The sequence below is a fragment of the Temnothorax curvispinosus genome, unplaced genomic scaffold, assembly GCF_003070985.1.
Source record: "Temnothorax curvispinosus isolate PA1 unplaced genomic scaffold, ASM307098v1 QBEX01013732.1, whole genome shotgun sequence".
Taxonomy (NCBI): domain Eukaryota; kingdom Metazoa; phylum Arthropoda; class Insecta; order Hymenoptera; family Formicidae; genus Temnothorax; species Temnothorax curvispinosus.
The window spans coordinates 274,473-299,783 of record NW_020223512.1 but is presented as its reverse complement, the minus strand read 5'-3'; the positions used below and the strand labels follow the sequence as shown (position 1 = coordinate 299,783).

Below are 25,311 nucleotides of genomic sequence, written 5' to 3'. Positions count from 1 at the left end.
AAAAAAATATAAGAGACCTTTTTTGTAAATCGTTAAATTTTCTACAAAAATATGTATTGATTATTTCATAATTTTTGATAGTCGATATGATACAACATTCATAAGAAGCAAAAACAAGTTTTATAAAATTAATCAAACTTTAACTTTGAATATCTTTTGAACGGTTAAATTTATGAAAAAATGATAAGAGATCTTTTTTGTAGAGCGGTAAATTTAGTACAGAAAATCTATGTGGCGCAATGCTGTATTACTGTTTGTTAGATAGTTATAAAATTTTTTCTATCTTACTAAATAAAAAATAAAAAATCGCGATGAGCGACCTGTTAATATTAATATTAAGGGCTAAAATTTTAACAGGTATCTTATTTTACCTTCCTGCAAGTATATATGCTATTCGTGAAATGAAAAAAAAAGTTGCTTCAAAATGACACACCCTAATGTACATACATACGCACAAAAAATTTTTCTATGCTGTTAGAATATTTCATTTTTATTAAAAAAAGGCGAGAAACTATCATCGCTCAGGATGAGGGTCCAGCGTAGTAAAGGTCTATCCAGACAAACTTACATAGGTGCATAACCATATGCATAAAGAAACGGATTGATCTATTTCCTTATGCACATGCATATAGACCAATTAATTCTCTTATGCTTATGTTTATGCGCTATGCAAGTTAGTTCTGAATTGACCTTTAGGGGCGTTGGGTGGAGTTTGAGCCCCTAGAAGAATACAGAGTCTGACCATTCGACTTATTTTTATTGGTTCGAGAGTCTATTGGTTCGCAGCCCTTCAAAATAGTGTGACCAATCACAGTATAAAGAGAATATATATAGACACACAAAGACATTGATATACACACATCACATTGACACTAAAATGCATTTAATTTTCGGTGTCTAGGCATTTAATGAGCGCGACTGTACACTAACACTACAGTAGTACATGGTATAGACTTATACACTAATCCCTACTACACACCATTTTGAACATGGCCATTTTGAAGGGCTTTAGCCTATATAGTTTGCCAGACTGTATTCTAAGGAATACAGGCACAGGCTTCGATAAATACTATCGGACAAAATGACCAAAACGGGATTAGAAGGAAACTACTAAATGGGATCAGAGAAAAAATCAGAGAGCCTACCAGAGCGCAGAACCACACGTATCGCACACGTTGCGTGGCGCGCGACCTGAGATTGGCTCGAGACTCCCTTTCATTGAAACCGGCGCCGTGGCGCACGCGTATCGGGGGTCTGGGTTATGCAATTCAGGGTTACGCGGGGAACTCGCAAATAAACGTGAGGTCTCAGGCAAGTGATTGCAGTGTGTGGAAAGCGGCCGGAGCGCGAAGCAATTTGATTCAATAGTCAGGCAGTTGAAGCGCCTGGCCTTGCGATCGGCTGACATTCGATGAATGCAGGTGCAACTAATTTCAACAATGTGTCTTACAAAGGAACATCCCGAACCCGAAATCTTCGATTTGGTTGAATTTTTGTAAGTATGTAGAGTGACTCAATACATGAATAACGGTAATGTTTATTATTTGTGTTCTATCGCCCTTTAAAGATATGATTTTCAATCTAAAAGTCAAAAGAGCGCTTTCACTTTTTAACGTGTAAAGATGCGATTTCATTGACGCTAGAAACCAGCAGCAGAGTCAAGAAAATATAGTGGGGAAAAAAGTTCAGACCGTCTCAACTTTTTAGCGTACCGCAAAATTCAACGGAACTTCTTCCCCCACTACATTTTCTTGACACTGCCGCTGGTTTCTAGCGTCAATGAAATCGCACCTTAACTTTTACAATACAAGACATAGAGAAAAGTGTTTAAGATAAAAGTTCAATGGTAAGTTGAAGTCTATAAAGTGGTGTAAACAAAAATGTAAAAAAAAAAAATTTGTAGATTTTTTTTGCAATATAAAATTTGTTTTATAATTTTTGTTTATTCTACTTTATAAAACTTAACTTACCATTAAACATTTATTCTAAATATTTTTTTCTATCCCTTGTTTTTTAAGATTTACACGTTAAAAAGTGAAGGCGACCTTTTGACTTTTAGGTTGAAAGTTACCTTTAAGGCGTGACAAAACACAAAGAAAGCATACCATAATTCATATATTGATTGTGAGTCACTCTACATACTCACAAAACACACAAGGATTAAGAAACCTTTTTTTTAACGCAGGGAAATCTTCCATTACTAGGATCCCGGCCATTCAGTTAAAAAGGTCGGTTTAAAGGATAAAGAAATTTCATCTAAAATCTAAATCGAACAGTTATTTAGGTTTGTTTCCTTAGTGTATACTACAATGCTGCAAAGAAAAACCCAGTAAGCTTTCGGCAATGATAAATATATAACAATGAACAAAAAATTGACTTTCTAACGATCTTCAAAAGATTTAATATAACAATATATACTATGTGCCGAGACAAATTGTGTGTAAGAACTTCTTTTGCTATATACATATATTTTAGATAAAGAAAAAGTATAAGTTCCATTAATCAAACACGGAAGTCTTCTAAAAAATGGAAAAGACAATACCATCCACCGTGACAGAACGTTCTCGGTTAGTCGTAAATAATCTAAATGGTTATAATAGCTCAATAGCTTTCGAAAGAACAAACGAGACGAAGAAGCTGGATGTCCTCACCAATAAAGGCAACCAGTATGATAATTATATACGAACGATGTTATGTACAATACAATGTTATATATAATATCGCGGCGTCGCAAGAGCCGTCTCGTATCAGGATTTTATTATAACTGCTTAACGTTTACGTCGAGTTAACAGGTCGCGAGCGCGCGGTAAATAACATCCAGAACGTTGCATAAATCAGCGATATCTACGAAAAGTCAGAAAAAGCGCGTGATAGGTCGCGTAACATTACGAACGATTTGAGATAAAGACCTACGACTTTAATCATATCCATACTATGTACACGGAGCAATTCTAAACCTATAACCGAAGACATTCGTGCATGCTGTTTTTAGAAATAAGAAAAAAAATTGTACATTTTTAGATGAATGGTTTAGGTGGCAGGTGCACAAAAGAAATCAAAAGAGCCGCATATGTTCGGCAAAAATCAAAGGAAAAAAGGAAAGGGGGCAGGTGTGCGTGCGTGCGTGCGTGATCGTGCGAAAAGAGTCAAATGCGTGAACGAGTTTGCGAATGTTGCGCACCGTGTGAATATACCTATCGAAAGATGTCACTGCGTCTATATGCGCATATCCGTAAATCGTATGGAAATAAAACTCTAAGGTCGATTTCCCTTTCCACGAGGCGGTCTCCGGAGCGGTGGTCGTACTTGTTATTCGATTATGTAAAACTTATGCGAAGCAGAGGTTGAACGAAAGCGACGTAAAACGTCGAATGTATATAGAAAACGGACGAGCGGCGAAGACGGACGGCGAGCCGTTACGTCGAGGCCGATACACAGCAAACACAGCGCGATAAAATCGTGTCCCCCACATTGAATTTACGACAACTTGGAACTCACTCTCGATCGTTCAAGAAATTAAGCAGAAAGGTCAATGAAGAGGGGCGGATCAGTAGATATATCGGCACATCAAAAATTACGGTATTTCCTCTATTTCCTTAATTCAAGAGCCATAAAACATAAAAATAAAAAAATATTTATTTTAGTCTTGGCAATTTTAAAATAAAACAAAGAATTTTCGTGAGGAAAAAAAAAGTATATTTTATTCTTAAAAACTTTTTAGAGATTTAATAATCGAGAATAAATGTCATTTAATCTCGAAAAAATTATACTTTTTAATAAATAATCAAATCTTGTAATAACATAAAACATGAGAGGAAACGTCCCATTTTTTTCACGTTGCCATTGGCCACACCTATTGACAGCGATTGGTGCTTTTGTACAAAAAATTAGAAAGTTTCTGACCAATTGCGGCGTCGAGAATTGAACGCCATTTGATGCCATGAATAACGTAAGACATAATTACTAGAGTCCGACCGAAACAATCTTTTTGTCTTTTATCATAATACATCCCTGGTTGAAACAGATGTCTCATTAAGCTGTTAATTTGGGTGTCTCGTTCAAAGCCACCCTAAATTAACAGTGGAATCATAAAAAAATGTACGACCTGCCCCTTTCTCGACCAATCATTGCAATGACGTTGCCAACAGCATTGCGACCCTGCCAAGTGTCATTACACCCTGGTATGTGCTTGGTGGTGAGTTTAGAGGCTGGCATTTCGTGTCACAGTAAATTTAGCGGGGCCCTCGTAGAGTTGACCGTCGCTACGAAGCGTGATGTTAAAAAAAAAACGGCAGCTAAGAAGAGGTTATCGATCCGAGTTTATACGCTTTTATCCATGAAATTTATGTTCGAACGTTTACTGGTTCGGATTCACGGTCAAAATATAATGTGACGTTTTGGCTAGGATCGAATCAAGCTTTTTAATCGTACTTTTTAACATATATCATAAAAAAAAGAATTTAAACAACTTTTTCATAAATTGTATAGACCCATTAGAGGCGTATTTCAACAGAATTGTCGTCCCTTACCTAGCGGCGCGATGTAATAGGCAGTCACACCTACTAAGTAATGCTAGGAAGACTCGTTCTCAAAATAATCCAAGTGTTCCGCTGGTTCCATATTTAGCGCGAGTATCGGACTGATTCGCGTTCGGGTCAAACAGAGACCGAAGTTAGAGGGAACGCGAAAAGGCAAAGAGAGATAAGGAAAGAAAAGCGAAGGTAGAAAAAGGATGAAGCTGGCTTGAAATTATCCCATCAGAATGACATAATATAATTAAAATAGATATTCCAGATATTAAAGTTATTAAAATATTTTGAACGTAAATTTCAATGTGGTAAACGTTACGAGAGAAACATAACTAACGTAATCGGCAGATAGTCGTCTTTATCAGCCGAAAGATAGTCGCAAGATAAACGCAATAGATTACAATTTCTCTTTTGAATAAATCATATATTTAAACAACAACGAAAAGTCGATAACGACGATCGATATAAAATTTCTATTGTCTATTGTGCAACAACAGTTGTCACGAATTTGTGATGAGAAACACTGAGATGTAAGTGTACTGGAGAGGGTACTGGCTCGGGTAGCGCGACCGAGAGAGAGAGAGAGAGAGATAAACATCAAAGCAGGCTGCTGCCTTATACAATTTGTAATGACAAACACAAATCTTTCTCTCAGTAATATGCGCATGCGTCTAGTACAATACAAAAAAGACAGAAATCCCAACTTATCTACCTGCCTCTGGATCATTTTCCGTCTACGGACGTGGTGTGACAGTGTCCCCTCCAGCATACTTATATCTCAGACATAGCGTCTTTGTGTGCGTAAGCAGAGAGGGGCATTCCGTCAGTCGGAATCTCAATCTACCATCTCTGTATAGAAGAAAAGCTTAAGAGACTCTCGTAGAAATACGAGACTTGTTTCAAATATTGTACATTAATCAATCAATATCCTAATCCAAAGTCCTGGTATCTCGCGAATAGGCGACAGGAATCTTTCCTCGAGGAGTGCATGTGCATTTCGCAAGACGGCGGCGCCTCCGGAAATGGAATCCGCCGCTAGAGAGTGTACGCTAAGAGAGAGAGAGAGAGCCCTACTAAACTTAGCGCTCGAGTTTTGCAGTTACGTAAGGTCCAGTAACCCGACGGCGTAAAATTAGGATAGCTCTTCTTGCCTTCGTGTACATCTAGGTAACAGTCGTCGTCGTCGTCGTCATTGTACGATGTGATTTATTCTCTCGTAAAAAAATCCGTCATATTTGAAGACGGTGACCAATAAAAACTTTCTCTCTCTCTCTCTCTCTCCTCTTTTTCTTTTCCTTCCTCTTTTTCTCCTCCTTTTTACCCTTGGTTCTTACATTTATACTTCTTTTACATTTATTCTTACATTTATTCTTACATTTTACTTCCAATTTTTTATCAACTTCAAATTTAATGTACAGGTAGCACGAGAAAAAAAAAAAGATCAAATTTCACGTTAGTTCTCTTTCAAAGTAAATACATAAAACTTTCACTTTAACTATACCGTTTGAAAAGTTATTAGTCAGTATAAGGAACATTTGAAAGAAGCATTAAAAAAATTTCCTAGAAAAATATCTTTCCGAATTTCCTGTAACATTTATGACTTTATGATGCTATTATTTACAAGCCAGAAAAAAATCTGCGGAATACGTTTATCATGAAAATCTGAAACACGCGATCGAAGCCATCACGATCGAGATTGACCTACGATCAACGGAGTGCATTGCATATGGATTCGGTCAGGCTGGTATATAATCGTCGTATTCAATGCAAAGTGTGCTGACAGCGCGTGTCACAAGCAGATGTCACGGAGGTGAACATGAACGCTACGATACTCCGGCACAATGTGCATCTGAACGTAAAGTTTTAAAAGGTGCATTTATACTTGTATATATTTATCTGACATATTTGACGCTACTTTTGTCTAAAAATATCTGTGGTCCGAAATTACAATTTGACTCTCGGCAATTTTGAACAATTCGTCAAAAAAGTACGTATAAATCCTATCCGAATTTTATTTCTAAAATTCCTGAAATTATAAGTACGCAAACTGTGACGTTAAAACGACAAACGTTTCGACATGGGATATCGTATCGCGGCTTTTCCATCGCGCTCGTTCGCGCGGGCTGTCTCGTCAAACCCGGCGAGCACGTGTTGCCGTGACGCTCGCGAGACGGGGTTCACATGAGCGTTTGCACGGAAAGCCTGCTACTCCTTCTACTTCTGAATATAGTGGATCATGCGCGCGACCACGTGCTCTTGTACGCGAGTCGCGAGGACGCCTACGCTAGCACTGATGCCGACGTAATTCCTGAACAACCGAAGGTTGGCAGCAGTCGGGAGAAAAAGCGCGCGTTATACCGACGACGATTGACGAAAGCGAATCCGAACGAGAACGAGACGATATGTCGTCACGTGTGACATTCTCGATGGGAAATGGATTAATATTGACAAGCTTAGACGAAATTGACTACGTTGCATCGAATTATTCGACACTATGAGATGTAAAAATGCTCTTTCAAAATTTTTTATGAACAGAAATGTTTATTCATTGCCGTATACTCTCTGATGAGTTTCCTCTATATTTCCACCATATTGCTTCAAGAAGATATTTCCTAATCCCAGCTTATAAGTGAGAATTTTTTACTTTTAGACGAATTCTAAGTTAAAGTGGATACCAGCGTTGATTATTAAGAGATTACAAGACCTTGACAGGAGGAAAAGTTGTAAATTAATAGGAGTATGAATTTTTTTTGTTATGTATGTCTATTAAAATAACAATACGTTGGTAATAAAAAAATTAGATTTTATGGTGAATATTAACATCATTGTGTTCATTTCAATTCTGTTCTGCAAAAAAAAATCAACATAATAAAAATTAATACTTTTAAAAATTTATAACTTTTTATAACTCCCAAAATTTATCCTAATTTTTACTCCTGTCAGGGTTCTATAAGCCTGCTATTAAACTGCTAGAGTATGGCATAAAATATATTGTTTAACAAGGAGCAGGCAAGAATTAAGAAATAAATTTTTAATTTAAGAAATTTCTGCAAGTAGCTTGAAGGATGTTTATTAATGAGAACTTGATGAATGCATGGTCCCTTGTTTTCTAATGAAAAATTAATGAAGGTATATTCAGAATCAGCTTGTCAAGTTTTAGCGTGGTAAACTCTCATGCTGATCGTGGCCGCAGTAGTAGAGTGTAACCTTTACAGACATCGTAACATGCGTCTCACAAACAGGCAGTTCGAACCCAACTGCCGATGAACCTTTTTTTTTCACACAATATTGAAATTTTTTTTTAAGGCAAATTGGTTGAAAATTTAATTACAATGATTAAAATCTTTTACATCTGATTTATTAATAAAAAAAAGCTCTCTATTATAAGATGAAAAATTTTTCACAATATCGAGATGTGCGTGTAAAAAATTCTGTTTATTTCGATGTTCCCCTAGTTTCCCCTAGTATCATAATATATTGTTATTGAGTTGCTTTTATTTATAAATCGCACGTCCGATATTGTGAAAAATTTATATCTTATATAATAGAGTGACTTATTAATAAATAAGATATAAAAATTCCAACCTCTGTAATTTAATTTTCAACAAATTTATCTATCTTGCAAAAAAATTTAATATTTTATAAAAAAAAATATGTTTTAAACTGGAAACGCGTAGAATCAAAAGTTAAGGTGGACTTTATTTTACTACCACAACCACGATGAATGACTGATAGTGGTCATAAAATGATTTAATATAGTATGCGACTAGTTTTGAATAACTTTGTTAATTTTTTCTTAGAAGACGAAGGATGCACTCATAAAATTTTGCTCATAAGCACTTTGCAAGCTATTCAAAACTAAAACCTAATTTTCTAGTTCTTGCTTGCCTCTTAGAAGAATCGAATGTTCTGTTTTCCGGAATTGACCGGAAGTAGTAGCAACTGGGAAATCAACTTTAAAGTCTCAAATGAGAACATATGACTTATAATTACTCACTGTATACATATTTAAAAAATAGTTAGAGATACATTGCGGAATAAAATATATTTTAATTTTTGAGAATTAAATAAAAATTAATAGATAGTTGGAATAATAATTTTTCGATATTTATCATTCTCCAATTCTATAAACCTGACATTTTTCTAAGAGTTCATTAATGATCAACGAATGATGCACGTGATAGTGAAAGGAGATCTAATCTAACCGTCGACAGCAAGGTCCGCTTTCGCTAAATTCATTAACATGGCAGTTCAGTGCAACCGTGACTTGTATTATATGAACAACTATTCTATACAATCGCAGAAATATCTCTGCGATTACCGCTGTCACCTTTAAAAAATGGATCTCACCGTCGTTTCAATGTAGAATTAGGAAAGCATTCTGCGTCCCAACTAGGGTCGGATATTCAATAAAGAACAAAAAGAAGAAATGTGAAAGCAGTGATATTTGGTGATCCCTTATAAAATATTCTTATTCAAGATATTTCTTATAGACATTGTTGTAACTCTGCCAGTTCTATACCTGGCCTGTCATTGCCCATCCTCTGTCCTAACTGCATGCTGGCATTCGTAGATAGCACTCTTCTGGGCCCTTCGACATCAAATCTTCGAGATATCCAACAAACAGCGACATTTGCGGGCTTAAGATCTTAAAGATCTGAGGAACTGTCTTTAGCAGTAGACCAAAGGTCGGCAATCCATATTTAAAAAAAAGAAGAAAGAAAGCGAATTTGCCACGATAGTTTCTTACGTGTCGTGGACGAATCTCCCTCAAAAGTCACGACAGCGAGCGTGCCGTTCGCGCGCGGCCTCTCGCAAGCCGGAGGCGCGAGAACCGGTTTGGTAAAAGTCCATGTGTCCGATTCGCACGATCACGTGCGGGCGGCCGTCATTGACGACGGGACGGAAGCGCGAGAACGGCGTCGACGGCGACGTGATCGCCGATCGATTTCCCCGGCGTGGCCGCATTTGAGACGCGCTTCCCGTCGCGGCGCGGCGCGACGTGTGTCGTCGAAAACTGTTCGTCCCCGCCCGGTCTGGACGCGATTGCCACATCCAGTTCGTGTCTTTCTTATTTCCACTGATGTAACGATCGCGAATGTGGGGTAACGTGGGTACCAAACTCTCCTGATCGCGCACCGGTAACCGGAAACGATTCAACACCAGTTGGGAGACGATCAAGCACCACCTGCGCGATATCGACAGTACGCTTTATCGAGCTGCAAATTCCGCGATTTTTTTCGCGAGTCACACGGCAGCAACGACACTCCGCACTAGTCGGCGATACGCGCGTGACTGCTAAGTCTGCCGGCTAACGAAACCGCGGGTGCTTTTACCCCACCGTGCCGACTAGCTGTCGCGATCGCGACGAAGCGGGAAAGACCGGACTTGAAGCCGCATCGCTATAGACTCAGCGATATGTCTTTAAAAAGACACCTTCTCTTCTAGTTGAGCAAACCTCACTTCGAAGACGGAGGGTCTTCGCGAGCCACGCGACCGAAAGCCCTAAAGCTTACGATAACAGATAACAAATCTGAAACAGGCCTATTTTTGTCATCGACAAGTTTAGCCGTTTTACTTTTAAATCCTCAGCGTGTCAAGGTACCTATCTTTTATACTTTTGTAGTTTCGCGCTTTGACAATCTTGGCGGAAGAGAGAACAGTGAACAACAAGTAGCAAACATTTAAACTATTATTTATATATACATACATACGTACATACATACATATATATATATATATATATATAAACTAATTATCGCCAGGTATAGTCAGCTTATTTATATATTAATATAAATAATTGTTACAAAAAAATACGTATTATGGAACTTTTCGGAATCCGATCGGAATCATAAGATTTCGATTAGTTCCGCGTTTCCAATCGGGATTCCATTTATATATCTTGTTATAAAGTTTGTTAGAATTGGGATGAAAATCAATTTTCTCTGATGGAACAGTATAATTAAAATTGTTTATTTATAAGTACGCGTTTTTAAAAAAGAAAAATAGAATATAACTAAATTTTACAAAACAAACAGAATTTGATAAAATATAAATAGAATAGATAAAAGTTAAAATCCATAAATAGAACTCTATAATAGAATTTTATAATTCTATAATAAATCAAAAACTTTATTCAATCCAACTATTGATTAAAAAATCAAAATTACAATCTTTAACTATTTCATTTTCAATTGATGGCATTGTAGAAGCATTTATAGCCTTTATGCAAATATTACAAATCTTAAACATCAGGACCAAAGCACATATGACAGTCGTAGTCGTGGACGTAAGTAACGCACAAGCTTTGGCGTATTCATCTGTCACGATCGGAGATTACGGCCGTCATTGATCGCTACGCCATGTTATGTGCTTTGGCCCTTAGATTGAGAAGATTCTGCTGTTAGAATTGACAATTAATTAAACGACATGGTGAAAACGGGCATTATTCATACACATTGGGTCTGTGAGACACGGCCAACTTTCGAGTGTTGTAGTTTCCGCAAAACTACGTATATTTGCATTTTTTTTAACTGAAGGGGGGACTGTTAAGAATACGTCTGTGAAAGCGAAATTTCTGTGCGGTTCGTATGTTTCCCACAAAAGCCGTTTTAAAAGTGTAATATACAAATTTTTCGCTGAGGAGGAAAAACGCAAACTTTGCACATTTTTTTTTTTTTTTGAAAATTTACAACTTTGAAACTATCCGGTAGAACAATTTTTCTTGCGGATTCTGAAAAAGCAGATGTCAATTCTTAAGGAAAAATATAGAGCGATGTAATTTTTTATCGTTATCAACGAAATCTCCAGGGGTCAAGTAGGCCGATTTTCGAAGCCTCTTTTTTCGTAAAAGTAGATGTATTCGCGTGATTTCTTAAAAAATTAAACTAGAAACAATAAAAAAAACATGACTACCATGACTAAACATGACTTATCTAGCACTGTGTATACACATTCTATATAAAGCATTAATATTAAAGTCATACTTATAAACCAATAAATAATTGTTAATATCGAAAGATTATAACACAAAAACGTTAATATTTATTCAATACTACTTATTTAATACCAAATTAGCAAAAAACGAGACACTTACTTTTGAATTTCAACCGAGCACACTTGAATCTCTGAAACCCGATACTATCTTTACGTTCGCACTGTTCTGCAACTACTGAGCGACAACTGAGGATCTTTTTAGCGGCAAAGGACCAAAGGTTTTTTTATGCCGCAGAGCCATCTTCATCTAAGTCTCAAAAATTTTGCTGATTCTCTTAGATCCAAGTGGGGGTACAGGAAACAGGAACAAGGTATAACACAGATAATAGATTTTCAACCTACCGGAAACCTTTGTATTATGCATCCAGCTTTATGCGCTAATTATGTAATTATTAGGAATATGCCAGTGTGGGGAATATGCCACTCGTTATGTTTAACAAAGCTACGGCTAGGAGCGCTGTTGTAAATACCGTGGAATTATTAAAAGTGTTATATCTGACGTTTTGCCCAAGTTTTCTTTAGTTCCTGTTAGTATTATAGTTTTTATGGGATAAGTACATATGACAACGCGTGCTTTTTAAAACTTTCTTAGTTCTTTATATAAGAATATTCTTCAAGTGTTACAATATTTTTAACTCAATCAGCTTGTCGTTCTATTAATATTGGTTAGGATGAAAGTATTTAGTACGTATTTTCTAAAAATAAAGTGATCAAAATAAAAAAAATCAATTACAAAATGCTTAAAAATTGTAGATATATAACAATTTAAAAGTATAAAATTTAAATGTAAATTATAAATGTAAAAAGAAAAAAAGTCTCGTCCAGTAGCCCTATTCTGTAACTCTAACGACAGTATCGTTATCGATATACTGTCGTTGCGCAGCTTTTTTCCATCATAGTATACCTGCGCAACCACAACGACACTGTCGTTAAGCTAGCGCTAGACTATGCGCGATTCGTGGTTCGCCATTCGCCGCGATGTGACGGGAAGAAAAAATACGTCAAGTACATCTCACATTTGCGTGAATCGATGGTTGACGTTTGACAAAGGGTAAGTACCGCGACACGACGAAACAAATGTTCTTGGTTAAGGTAGTTTGATGATGAAGGGCCGAAGTCAAAACAATGTTTATGATTTTTTTATTTATATGATTATAAAAAAATAAGATAACGCATCGCAAAGCTTCGTAACGACGTAAAAAGACATTTAATTTTGAAATTAAATATCTTGAGAACAGGACGGTAAATTATCTTTTTTCTGGGCTTAAACGATTCAGGAAAGTTCCTTCTTTCAATATAAAAAATAAAACCTATCACTTTTGGCAAAAGTTGTTCATCATCGAACTACCTTAAAAAGGAACGAGAGAGCGTCGATGATGGAGTAGTAGTCTAAAGTAAAAAAGGGAGAAGAAGAAAAGGAGGGGAAGAAAAAGAGGGGAAGAAAAAGAGGGGAAGAAAAGGAGCGGAAGAAAAGGAGCGGAAGAGAAAAAGGGTTCGAGCGAAAACGATTTCTCAGGTAGTATCTCCACGGTGCAAATACTTGGCACAATAAACAACCATGTGTCTTGACAATGGAATAAAGCGAAACGTTTTTTTCTATCCAGTTGCAGTAGGGTATTATACACTCTTCAAATATTTTTCGAAAAATAATTCCTGGAACTTTTGGTTACTCCTGCGTAATTTTCAAGGACAAGCGCTAGGAACAAACGTACACGAGTGAATCGTAATTGAACCTGACGGAAATGTAAAAAATGCTTAATATTACAAAATAAATGTGCCGGTTGAACGAACGATACGTCTCTTATCTCCGACGTCCAACAGATAACTTGATCGCGACATTTTAGACTCGCGCTCGCATTGCCCCGATGACTTATGCGACGATTACGTGATTTCTCCTTGTCATTTCGACGATTTCGTCGCCGGATGATCGCGCGCTTGCGAAACTCGTATACGCGCATCGAAATCACAATAAATCGCGATTGACTTTTCAATTGCGCTTTAATGTTGTCAAGGTCTCCTAAGCTGCTCGCGTTTTATATCTTGTAGTGTAAACACGAGTGAGCTGCAAAAATATGGGCTCAGCCTTAATCGAGATTAAGATATATGAGGGTCGATTTGAGCTATTCAATATTCAAGATTCTATATAAAAATTTATGTTTTTTCGTCTCTCTTGCAATATAACGTTGAATTATATAAAATTGATTACAAATAGCAGATAAATATAGAGATTTATAATCTTCATCCTACAATAATATTCTTTTCTAATAATTTATTATTTATATTACCTGCTTTTTAGCTAAAGAGTTTTTAAGGAAAAAAATTATGAAATAAACACGTGAAAGGAAACGGGATAATTAAGAGCCAATCGCTGTTGACGGTGCAAAGACGTTTATTCTTTCTTTTTGTTTGAATTTAATCGTAGTTTCGGTCCCTATTCGGATCATATTCAGCATCTTTCAACGTCTTTACACCGTCAACAGCGATTGGCTCTTAAGGTGATCCTAAAGCTGTCTGTAATACACGGAGAAAATTTTATAGTAAATATTACTATGGTGTCGCACTAGCTGCGGACCATCAAGACGCACAAGTTTAAATGCTATAGTCTTATAGTAAAATTACTATGTCCATAGCATTTAATGCTACGATCATAGCATTCAATGCTATAATTATAGCATCAAGAGGCTGCGCACATTTCCCTATTATTTCCTTTTATTGTGCGCAGCCCTTAACTGTCCAATTTCTTAAATAAATTAAATATTTTCATTATTATGTCTCTGAAAGTTTCAGCACAAGATGTGGACAGAAAAATGTTTATAATCAATAGTGTAAGATAACGGAAGATTTGATTAATCTACTACCATTCGACGTTGATAAAATCAACTCTTAATTAGGTCGGTTTTTACAGCAATTTTTGCGCACTGATGTTGCGAAGTAAATGTTCTCGGAATAGTATTTATATCATTAACGCTTAACGTTCTTCTATATGCGATTGTCTTCTCTTTTCTCCTTAAATCTATTAAGGAGCAATTTGATATAGCAATTTTGCTATACTTTTCCACTTATTCATTATCTCTATAAATTAATTTATTCACAGTTTTATTTTATTATTAATTAGGTAACAATTATAACTAACAAATTTATTTTTTAAAACAATTTATACACAGTTTATGTGCAATGTTTCAAGCAAAACTTCACAGTAGAACTTCTCACAGTTTGAAGCAAGCAGACCCCACCAAACCTAACAATTATTCTGAATTCTGGTGCTCCTGGCAATTTTGCAGCAAATCTGCAAATCTAACTTTAACCCTTTAACAGCCAGTGGGGCACATATGTGTCCCACCTACTTTTAAAAATCATATCTTTCATAAAAATCAATACATCGATTTCATTAAGGTCTTATTTTAAAGAAAAAGATAGCTTTTAAATATACAAAAATTGCTAAACCTAAGGGTAGCAACCCTACAGTTACCCTGTTAAAAAGTGCCAAAATCACGAAAAAATGAAAAATAAGCAGAATTTTTTGTTTACCTTTAGTTCATGTATAAGTTTTGAAATAAAGTCAAAATTATGTACAAAAAAGGAAAATTAGCCCTAACAATGATCTAGTAGTCCAGCACTAAACCGAGCACTGTCTTTTTTGAGAAAAAAGGGAGGTAGAAAAGACTCCTTCATTCTCTCTCGTTTCATGGTTAGCGCACAAGAGTGTTTTTTCTATCCTACAGAATGAGCCTTTACCGCCTTTCTCACAAAACTGCCTGTTTCCAACCAATACCATCCCTGGGGAAAAGGAGTTGGGGTTGGGGGCTGGTACTACATGATCCTTTGGACCTAACAAATCTACGAACTGCGAAAACACACGCACGCCCTGAAAAAGAAAAGATTTGACCTGGTAAAGGAAAAATTTGAATGGTGGAAAGATCTTCTACCAAAATGCGTGATGTCATCAGGAATGAAAGAACTCTCGAGGAACGAGGAACACGAGCTTTACTTATTGTTAGCCCGTTCCACACTCTCTTTGATTTTTCTTTAAAATGTATTGTTCAAGAGATATTTGAGGTAGGCATTCAAAAAGACCATCTCTCTCTTCAAGTATACATTGCTATTTTATGTAAGACAGAAATTAATGGGATGTGCACGTTGTGCGTGTGGAAGCCGATTTTATCTCCCCGATATCCACTGTACGAAGGAAACGTACCGTATCACCTCAGGGAGAACGTATAACGAAGCGCGTACAGGCGTATATTTATACGGCGGTATAAACTAGACCACTAAATATCTCGCTCGCGTGAGTCGCTATTAGCGCCTGCCTTCTAAACGCCTTGCGCAAATCCACGGGCCACTTTAACGATTTGTGCAAATCGTGGACAGCGGGCGAGAAGATTCGCGCTCCTCGTTAGCTCGTCGGCGCTAACGCAAAAAGGACACTCGCATTTTCGCCATCACGAATCGCGCGTCTACGAATGTTCCTCCCCCCCCTACCCCGACCAGCCGTCCTGATAGCGACGTGCCTATCCTATCCTACGAATATTAATCCTAACTAGACGTCGTCGTAGACGTCCTACACGTAAAATATCATTTTAACAAGAATCTGGAGAGACTGCACTCTCAAAGCTTTGTCAAAGATTTTGATGAATTTTATCATGTAAATCTATCTTCTTTTTCTCTGTCTTTATTTAATTCCTATTCTAATTATAAAGTATAAAGTCTATTATCAGTCTTGGAATCTAATATTTAAGTGGAATTGCTGAATAAAACACTTTATACATATAAATAATATTCGTTAACGGACACGCAACAAACAGCCCGACAAGTGCACGTTGATGACCGGGACCACAAACGATCGAGAAACTCAGAACTTTTTGTGCTACGGAATTAATCTGGTGCCACACCTAAATTCAATTCAACTTGTTGAGAGATAAGTGATAGATAAGTATAGAAAGTTGCGCACATAATTACGTCGAAGTCGCAGCATCTGGGCGGAAAAATATGAACGGTAAGTTTTTGTCAGCATAATAGTGCCACGCGATTCGCTTAACGCGACGATGACAGAGATCTCTCGTGCCAGTCCAATGACCGAAACATGTCAAGGAAACTATCAGGTAGCCGTTGTGTGCACGCTCGTAAAAGTAACCAACCAGTTAAAAAATAAATCGTACTGAAGGGGAGAAGGCGGGGAGCACGAGACGCCGCAGAGACGGTCGAGTCTGCAATGATTCACGGATTCATGCTTCATCTTTTTCCGACCCGGTACCGGATTTTCGAGAACGTACGGAGATCTCGCGGTTGTCTCCTCGGGCCTCGTCCCGAGAAGATCTCGCTATCTGTCAAACTGCCAGAAGCCGATTTTCGACGCCCGGCTCTATTTATAAATGTCGTACGGACAAACACACCTTCGTAGAACGTTACTTGGCAAGCGCCGATTGTCATCGGTCGAACAATGTTACGCGCCGTCGACAATTAAATTTTGCAATTTACTCCTTGTCGAACTGTAGAACAAATAGCAGAAGCTTCGCCAGGCGAAAGCTTCGCCTATATCTCCGGGCGCCGAAATTTATCGCGTACACTAGTTAGCATTGTAGGAGCAAGATAAGGGCATCGTTACAACGATGCTCACGCAGATAACGTTAAGATAAGTAATTTCGCGCGGAAACGACCTACACTGTCTCGGTAAACACTTGAAAATTTAAGAAAAGTTCGCAAATTCTATATAAATCTGCTTTTTGAAAAATTCATAACTAAAGTTAAGTAAACTTTGATAATAACAAGAGTATATTAAGTACTTTTACATTAAAAAGTATTTTGAAAAACCTAGTCTATTTAATTATCGATTAATAAATGACAAAATATTTCACAACTATCGCTAGGATTCGGTTCGATTCGGTGATGCACATTCACACTTCTTGTTAAAGATCTAAGAGCTTTGACGAAGAAGATGTCGTAGGTAGGACGATAAGAAACGAAAATAAATATACAACGTCGAGCGACTAGATAACCCGTGCGACCCTCTTAGCGTCAAGAGACACCGAGAATGGACTTCATAAGAGACTTTCGTAAGCAAAGGACGTAAGCAACGTGTTTCTCGGCTTCTCAGGAAACACGTATCTTCTTTTCCCGATGAATGAGCAGCCCGATATTACTTAATTGATTCATCAAATATCGTGGATACCTGTGCACTATTTATTACGCGTAAGTAAAAAGTAAATACTTGTTTTTACCTTTTTTTTCAATAAAATTTATCGTGGCGTGATAGCATTGAACGCGATAGCGGTGTACAGAGGGAGAATAAAGAACCAGGAATCGCGAATATCTCTTGATAAATTCCGGGATCTAAATTTAATGACGTACGGACAAATACACGCACACACATATATACACACGTAGAAAGAGAAATAGAGGGGAAGAAAGAAAAGCGGAGAACTCGAAGCGCAAGCGCGAGATGTGTCGGACTAGAATACGCGTTCTGTCTCGTAATAAGTGCTCCACATGACGAAGCCGGAAAGACGCCTAGTGTCGCGTCGCGCGACTGAGTGCCGGTATTTTTAATATCGTTCCTATGTTTAGCTCAGCGAATAGGACATCAGTCGTCGTCGTCGTCGTCGTCGCCGGCGTCTCCGACGCTAAAGACGCGGGAAACGTCAGGTGTCAGTTATACTAAGGCGAGGGGACATGCGTCCCGATATTTCACGGCGTACTTCTTCCGTTTCGATCCTTTTTTTTCTTTTTTTTCACAATGGAAGAAAAGAGGAAAGATCCCGCGTCGTGCTCACTGCACGAGGCCACCGACGCCTTCGAGAGACTTCCGTTTCACGTCAGGACATTCCACGTAGGTCAGCGAGCAGAACGATTTTAGCAGCGACCTTTAAGACATTCGGACTCGCGTCAATCCGCCAAAGCTGGAACGTTCGGGGATAAACGCGACTCGAAATGGATTTAATTCATGATATGCAAATCAATTTAGAAGAAACGCCAAGTCTGACAAATAATTGGCGCGCAGTTTAATAGGTAGAAAATATGTGTACTAAATACACAGAAATATTATTATGCTATTACAATCCAGCTTTGACAATAAATAATATTTTTTCTACATGGATTTAATTCATTTATCGATTCGATACGTTGGGAGACAGCGAAGGCACAGGCAAGCGCATCGTTGATAAAATCTTGTTAATCGACTGGTTATGCGGAAGCGAAATCTATTTTAACAGTTTTAGACCGGTTGCCGAGACCTGTAACTCCACACGTCTTGGAATTCTCGTATATAAATGCGATTAAAAAACCGGAATACCGGAATACGTAATATCTCTCGATAATTATCTTTACTTTTCTGCTTCTGATTTGCTTGAATCTCTGAATGTATGACCATTGTTAGATATAAACGTGTCTGGATGATTAAAGCGGGTGTGTATAGCAGATGAGACTGAGAGAGTGAGAGAGAGAGAGAAAGAGAAAGAGAGAGAGAGAGAGAGTTGAGGTGTCTTGAAATAAACACGCGCGTACCATAGAACGGAGCACCTTATTGTATTTCGACGATGATCGCGAAAGTCTGTTCAGAAAATGAGGAAATACCCGCGAAGAACCATGTGCGCGTAATGCACATGGTACGTCTCAACCGTACCGGAGCGGAGCACCATATGCGATAATTGCTCGGATAAATGCCGACTTTATAACGTTAACGTTTTAAAATAAGGACACAATTCCTGAATTCAGGAACGGAATTCAAGGTTTCGTGAAACCTCTAATTGTCCCATAGACCTACGAGACCTTTTTTCTCTAAAGCCCTTTGTTACTGCTTACACTATTGCTTAGTTTTCAAATGACTCGTCTAAGGGAAAGATAGGTGTTTCGTAAAAGACCGCATTTCTCCTAATTTAGGATAAATTCAAATATTTGCACCTGTCTAAAGTCACTTACATATGAGTTTATGATGTGTACAACGTTTACCTATCTATATATACAGGCCAATACGTACATTTCTTACACAAAGTTCAAAGTCGAATAAAAGTTCTAAAAAAAAATTCTTTTTCAAACATTCCATCAACTTCCTATTCCAATAAAAAGATAACCAAATAACTTATCATATTTCCGATATTATTATACGGAATGATATATGCGGAAGAAAGGCAAGTTAATAAATTATACGAATAGAATCGAAAATATTTTCTTTATCTAAAACGCGTTGAGAACTTCTTATCGGATAGAAGGAGACTCTTAACTGGTATTAAATGTGAAATTCATAGAAATTACGAAGACACTTAACATTACAAAGCTATGATAACAATTCGACGATTCTCGATGCAATTTCTTCCTCCAAGCTTTTAATAAATCTATTTATATTTAGATAAACGAAAAAATGATAACAGCCGATAGAGTCGGAGCTATCTCTTATCTAGCCAACGTCTACAAGTAGCGAGGACAGTAGTGGCGATGTACAGGAGAGGGAGGATAACATGCCGGACCGCCGATCGTCAACGATAATGATTAATGGATAAGCATCTAGCAAGATTTATAGTCATCGCGGAGCCGTCGGTCGCCGCGCTCATTTTATCGCTGTGTTAACAAAAGTTACGAGAATCTTACGTCTGATAAGCGAGGTTTTACGTGCGACCGAGGTCGCACGCACTTCGGGAAAGTGCGTTTCATCACGAGTAAGTCTCACGAAAAGTCAGTCGCGTGTCGTTAATTATTCCGCACTTAAAACAATTGAAACGTCAATTTTACCGAAACTAATGCACCGTAATGTGTTACAAGCGATTACGATTATAGTAAGTCGTTAAAAATGTCCGCGCAAACCGATGAATCATTCAGTACTCTCTTGATGAATTAATATCTGAGGTTGTCCGAGGTCTTCGCTTGTTACTACCAACTTTTCATAAAAGTGACCGACACAGCCGGCCTTCAACGCACATTAAAGACGCACAATAGAATTAAGATTGAATAGAGATTTCCCAGATTTTCTTTTAATTTTCCTCTCACTCAATTCTTCTACCACCCAAAGTGATGTATAGTTCTGTGAAATACCATAGCTCTGCGAGACAAATCGTAGACAAACAAATTTGGATTTCGGGGTGCAATTGCTAAAGTCACAGACCTATAGATACACCGCAAATCCAAGTGTGTAATTTGAGAACTGGAAAACCTCTGCTACTTTTTTCATTGTATATAACTCTCGAGAATATCATTGTATTTTGACTTTTTTTCCGATCGTAAATAAACTGGAAAATACGTACTTTAATTCAGTTAGTCTAAAATCATAATGAGTAGGCAAATAAATACGTGTTGAGAAACTAAAAATCATTTCATTAACAATGCTAATAATGTGCTACATTCGCCTGCCAATAGCTTTAGAAATGCCGACGGCGTCCGGATCCTAATCGCTATCAAGAAGCTATCAATTATTATCTGCGATGTCTTCTCGAAACACACGTATCCATTGATCGTACAGTCATTATGAAGTCGAAATGTGAAATGTAAGCTTTCGAGGGTCATCGGGCCATAGATCGCTTTGGGTGGATCGCCTTTTTAACATATCCGGTGCATAAATGGGGGAAAATAACATGCGAGGAGAAAAAGAAGGCGACGCGAAAGAAGAAAGTTACGTTTTTCGTTACGTAAATGCGGCGTTTCGTGCCGCTTGCTCGACGTTGATATCGTTTCCCCCGTCGCGCGTCGCTCCCTGCCAGATATACATATTTCTGACACACATTCATATATTCTACGCACATCGGAGTAGAAGCGTCTTGTCGGAGGAGGGCAGTCGCGAAAGAACCCGGGCGAAGGTTACGGCCGACCCACGATGCAAAACCGCACGAGGCATGTTATCGTATATCAAGTCCCTTAACGAGACCTCGCTGTCTAAATATAGTTCTGGAGCAGCGAGTACGCAAAGTGTTAGTTAAATAAATATTAATTACGTTAGACAAATTAACCGTGTAACGTCATGTACGCTGAAGGAACAATCGGTAATATTCGACTGTTTTTTTTTATTATCGTTAATGGATACTTACGTGAAATGTTTTAATGATTTAATTAAAATGAAACCAATGCTTGTTTTTGCAATATAGCCAATTTAACATTCTGCGTATCATCTCTGTAGCTAAAAAGTCGTAAATAAAACTCTTATAATAAAACAAACTTGATTTATTTTTTATGTAATATCTATCGACCATCTATTTTCGATTCGGGCGTCATTGCACAAGCGATGTTGATTTCTAACGATTCGATGACAAGAGCTGTCACTGTTGACTGTTTCGCTGTCATTCATTAAGAAATTGCTCACTAGCGATCGATACGATAAGATCTAATATGTTAATATATTAGAGCGGGACTAACGTGAAGCAGATTGCAAAAATTCTACTTGCACGGATTTGAGAAAATTCGTATCTTTGATCGTATCTTCAAATTTATTCCTGCAGTCAGGCATTCGTCCGTAATGCTATGCCACGTGTTATGTTTGAGCGCGTGAACTGAGAGCAATTCGATTGATTAAACATTTCTCACTTAAAAGCTATTATACAGGTGTGTGTATAATAGCATACATGAGTCATTTTAATGTCCTTACCTAAATATCTTCTTCCCTACGTCTTTAAGGCTCCTGGGTAGTCACCGCGGCCATATTGAATTTCTTGCTATCGAGGCGAAAAATGACCCTATTTTGTCAGGTTTGTCGCGTGGCATTCCCAAATAAAAAGATATTTCAATAAATCACTATAGATCGTTTCAGAACAGTTCTAAAATTGACCGGGGACTAATATTCTTTTCCCTCGACAATAAACAAACAACCATAAAACGAAAACATACGGGAAAACAAACTTTTCAAATTTGACGACTATCAAAAAGAGTGGAAATTGTTCCTCCGCATATTTATTCCTCGTAAATCTTTCTCCATTCAAGAAAAATAATGTTAGTGAATTTTTCGAAATCCAGTGAATACCATTTTTGTGACGAGTCATGCTGTATTTCATATTTAGTATTTATTTTTGTGATGAGTCATGCTGTATTTGGAGAAAAAAATAGGGGTCATAAATGTTTTAACTTTGGGATTTTACCTATTTTCTCCACACTTTGATTTTGACAGTAAACGGATATTATCCACGTTATTCTACGGCCCAAAAACTATTAAGAAATTATGCAAATTTTACGTGCCGACTTGGGGGTAAAAATCGGTCACTTTTTAACATACTCATTTAAAAATCCTTTTTCAGAATTAAAGTGTATGATGCACTAATGTACCTCAGAAATTCAGATCTTCTTTACCTACTCTGAGTAATAGGGCGCCTAGAGCTGTCAACTCGTGACATTTGCTTTATATAAAAATTCTGCAGTTTGTTGTCACAAAATAAGACAGTCCTCAGAATCAGGCTTAGATACCCAATACCTGTATATAAGATTAATGTAAAAAACAATTAAAGTGAGTGTGTGCGTACGATGCCCGTACAGAAGAGTATATAAAAATATATCGTTCGCTATGAGGTGCATTAGTGCATACCAACCAATCATAGCATTCAAAATTTTTTAGGTAGTAATCAACAAATTTTTGTTTATTCCCTGTTCTTATTGCCTGTACCTTTGTATTGTGTTCTGTCTCTAACTCTAGAAATAGATTTTTAAATCTGTAAAGCCAATAAAATAAGTTTTTAGAAAAAGTCGCGCTTGATCGGTAAAGACAATTTGTGGCCAAAAAGTACGAACGGTTACTTGTGAAGAATTTTCAAATGCCTATAATTCAGAAACAATTTTTGGGAGCAAAAAACCCCCTTGGGGTAAAAAACGCCAAGGTGACGTGTTTTCTCGTCGTACTTTCTTCGCGATCGCTTAATCGCGCCGCTGTTCGCGGCGTAGGCTCTTATTCTCTTGGGAAGGGGAACGAGAGATACGAAACGAAGAGCTCCTAAGAAGTTGCGACCTCATCGTAAAGCATTACATAACACCGATAGCGCCACTTCGTGCATCCCGCGCGTCTGACAGCCGACCGTGCGTCTTATCACGTCGCCTCATTGCGTCGCGTTTCGTCGCACGACGCCAGCGAAGAATATGACGGCCGCGATCTCAAGGTTGACCACGACTGGGGATAATCGCGAATCCATGGGAAAAGAGATGTCTACAAATCAAGAAGCGGTTGACGCAGGTGCTGGCGCACAAAACGTGGTAGCGAACAAGCGAGTAGCGCGCGCGCGAGAGTGGCGAGTGGAGGCACGTGGCCGCGCGCGCCAATTGCGCGATCAGTGCGTCGAACAAGCGCAACGAACCGACGAGTGGATGCACGAATGCAGACGGAGAGAGCCGGTCTTTTCTCCTATCTCTCTTTCAATAGCGATTATTATTGCGCGCGTTACGCAATTCTCTCGCCACCCTCCTCTCTCGGCGCGTACGCGCTACTGGCCAATGACCAGAGCTAGATAACGTGTGCGCCCCACTTTGCAGACTCGCTAATCTTGGACTATAACTCGGACTAGATTCCTCCGAGTTATGGTCCTCCTTCTCTCCCTCTTTCTGCCTTTCCCTCCCTTCCTCTGTGATAATATTATCGTTCTGAAAATTGAATTCCGCGCAAATTAAGTTGTCTCTCCTGTCGTGCTTCCGATTTTACTGTGAATACATCATCCGCGAAGGCGCGAGAAATCTCTATATATCTTTGATGTAATTCTAGATTTGACCGTGTAAAAAAAAAAGAAATATTCTTGATTTCAAAATATCTTTAGTTTCAACGTTCAAAAAGTTGGGAATCTTGAAATAAGATTATATTGCGTTAAACGAAGAAAATTTACTTGAATGAAGTCATTATATAATTCAACCAAGAAAAAAGAAGTTAAAATAAAAAGTTGAAATTCTTATAAGATGTAGATTATTTCGTATATACGCAAGATTACTATATAATCTTTTTATAAGAATTTCAACATTTTATTTCAACATTTTTTTTCTTGGTTCAACTATATAAGTTCATTCAAGCAAAAAAGTTGAAAAATTACATTTAAAAAAACGTCCGTATGCGTGTGCGTGCACGCATGCGTGCGTGCTTGTATACGCGTGTGCGTGTATGTATGTATGTACGGATTTTATCAAAAATTTCTATAACTCAAGAACTAATATAATCAACTAAATCTTAAAAATTATATATAAAATAGAGATAGACAAGACTAAAGAATATAATAGAATTAGAAAAATAGCCAATATTATAATATTTTTACCCCTTATTAAAAGGTACACCTCAATCAATTGAGACTTTTCAAAAATTGATGTGTTTTGACAATTTAATATTAATTATTGGCAACCTTTCTAATTCTAGTATATTTTTCAGTCTCTTCTATCCCTATTTCATATGTAATTCTTCAAGACTTGGTTGATTAGATCCAGCTTTATAAGCTTCTATGTATGTACAGAATCTCTGAAATTTCAAACGTCTGAATCTCAAGAATTAATCAAACAAATCTTAAAAAATTCTATATGAATCAGAGGTAGAAAAGACTGGAGAATATAATAAAATTAGAAAAAAATTACTAGTATAATAAAAAGAACACATGTGCATTTTCTAGTTCTATATGAATTAGAGGTAGAAAAGACTAGAGAATATAATAAAACTAGAAAAAATTACTAGTATAATAAAAATAGCACATGTGCATTGCTTCCTCATTATTTTTTTTTACTTATATACACTTCTCACAAAAATTAAAGGAACACTAAATTTTTCTTTAAAAACAGGCAAAATTCAAGCAGCTTTAAGTTTGTTAAAAATAAACGAAATTTAAATTTAAAAATTCCTTCACTTTCCATGTTTCCCCGCTACAGACGT

General features: G+C 37.4%; 1 protein-coding gene and 1 long non-coding RNA gene across 4 annotated transcripts in view; one reads left to right on the top strand and one right to left on the bottom strand.

The window, feature by feature from the left end:
• Positions 1 to 25,311, bottom strand: part of LOC112463895 (homeobox protein TGIF2LX-like) — a 38,489-nt gene that overhangs the window by 10,333 nt on the left and 2,845 nt on the right. For 2 of the 3 annotated variants that reach the window (XM_025030576.1, XM_025030578.1), the window contains exon 1: positions 9,052 to 9,808. The exons of the other annotated variant lie outside the window; for it this stretch is intronic. In XM_025030576.1, coding sequence (XP_024886344.1) covers positions 9,052 to 9,088 — 37 coding nt within the window. In that variant the 5' untranslated portion in view covers positions 9,089 to 9,808. Of the gene's footprint in view, positions 1 to 9,051; positions 9,809 to 25,311 lie in introns of those variants that run through there. 3 annotated transcript variants of the gene reach the window in all.
• On the top strand, positions 1,341 to 5,793 carry LOC112463898. Its single transcript, XR_003041852.1, has 3 exons — positions 1,341 to 1,495; positions 2,186 to 3,579; positions 5,490 to 5,793. It is a non-coding gene; the product is annotated as an uncharacterized LOC112463898 (long non-coding RNA).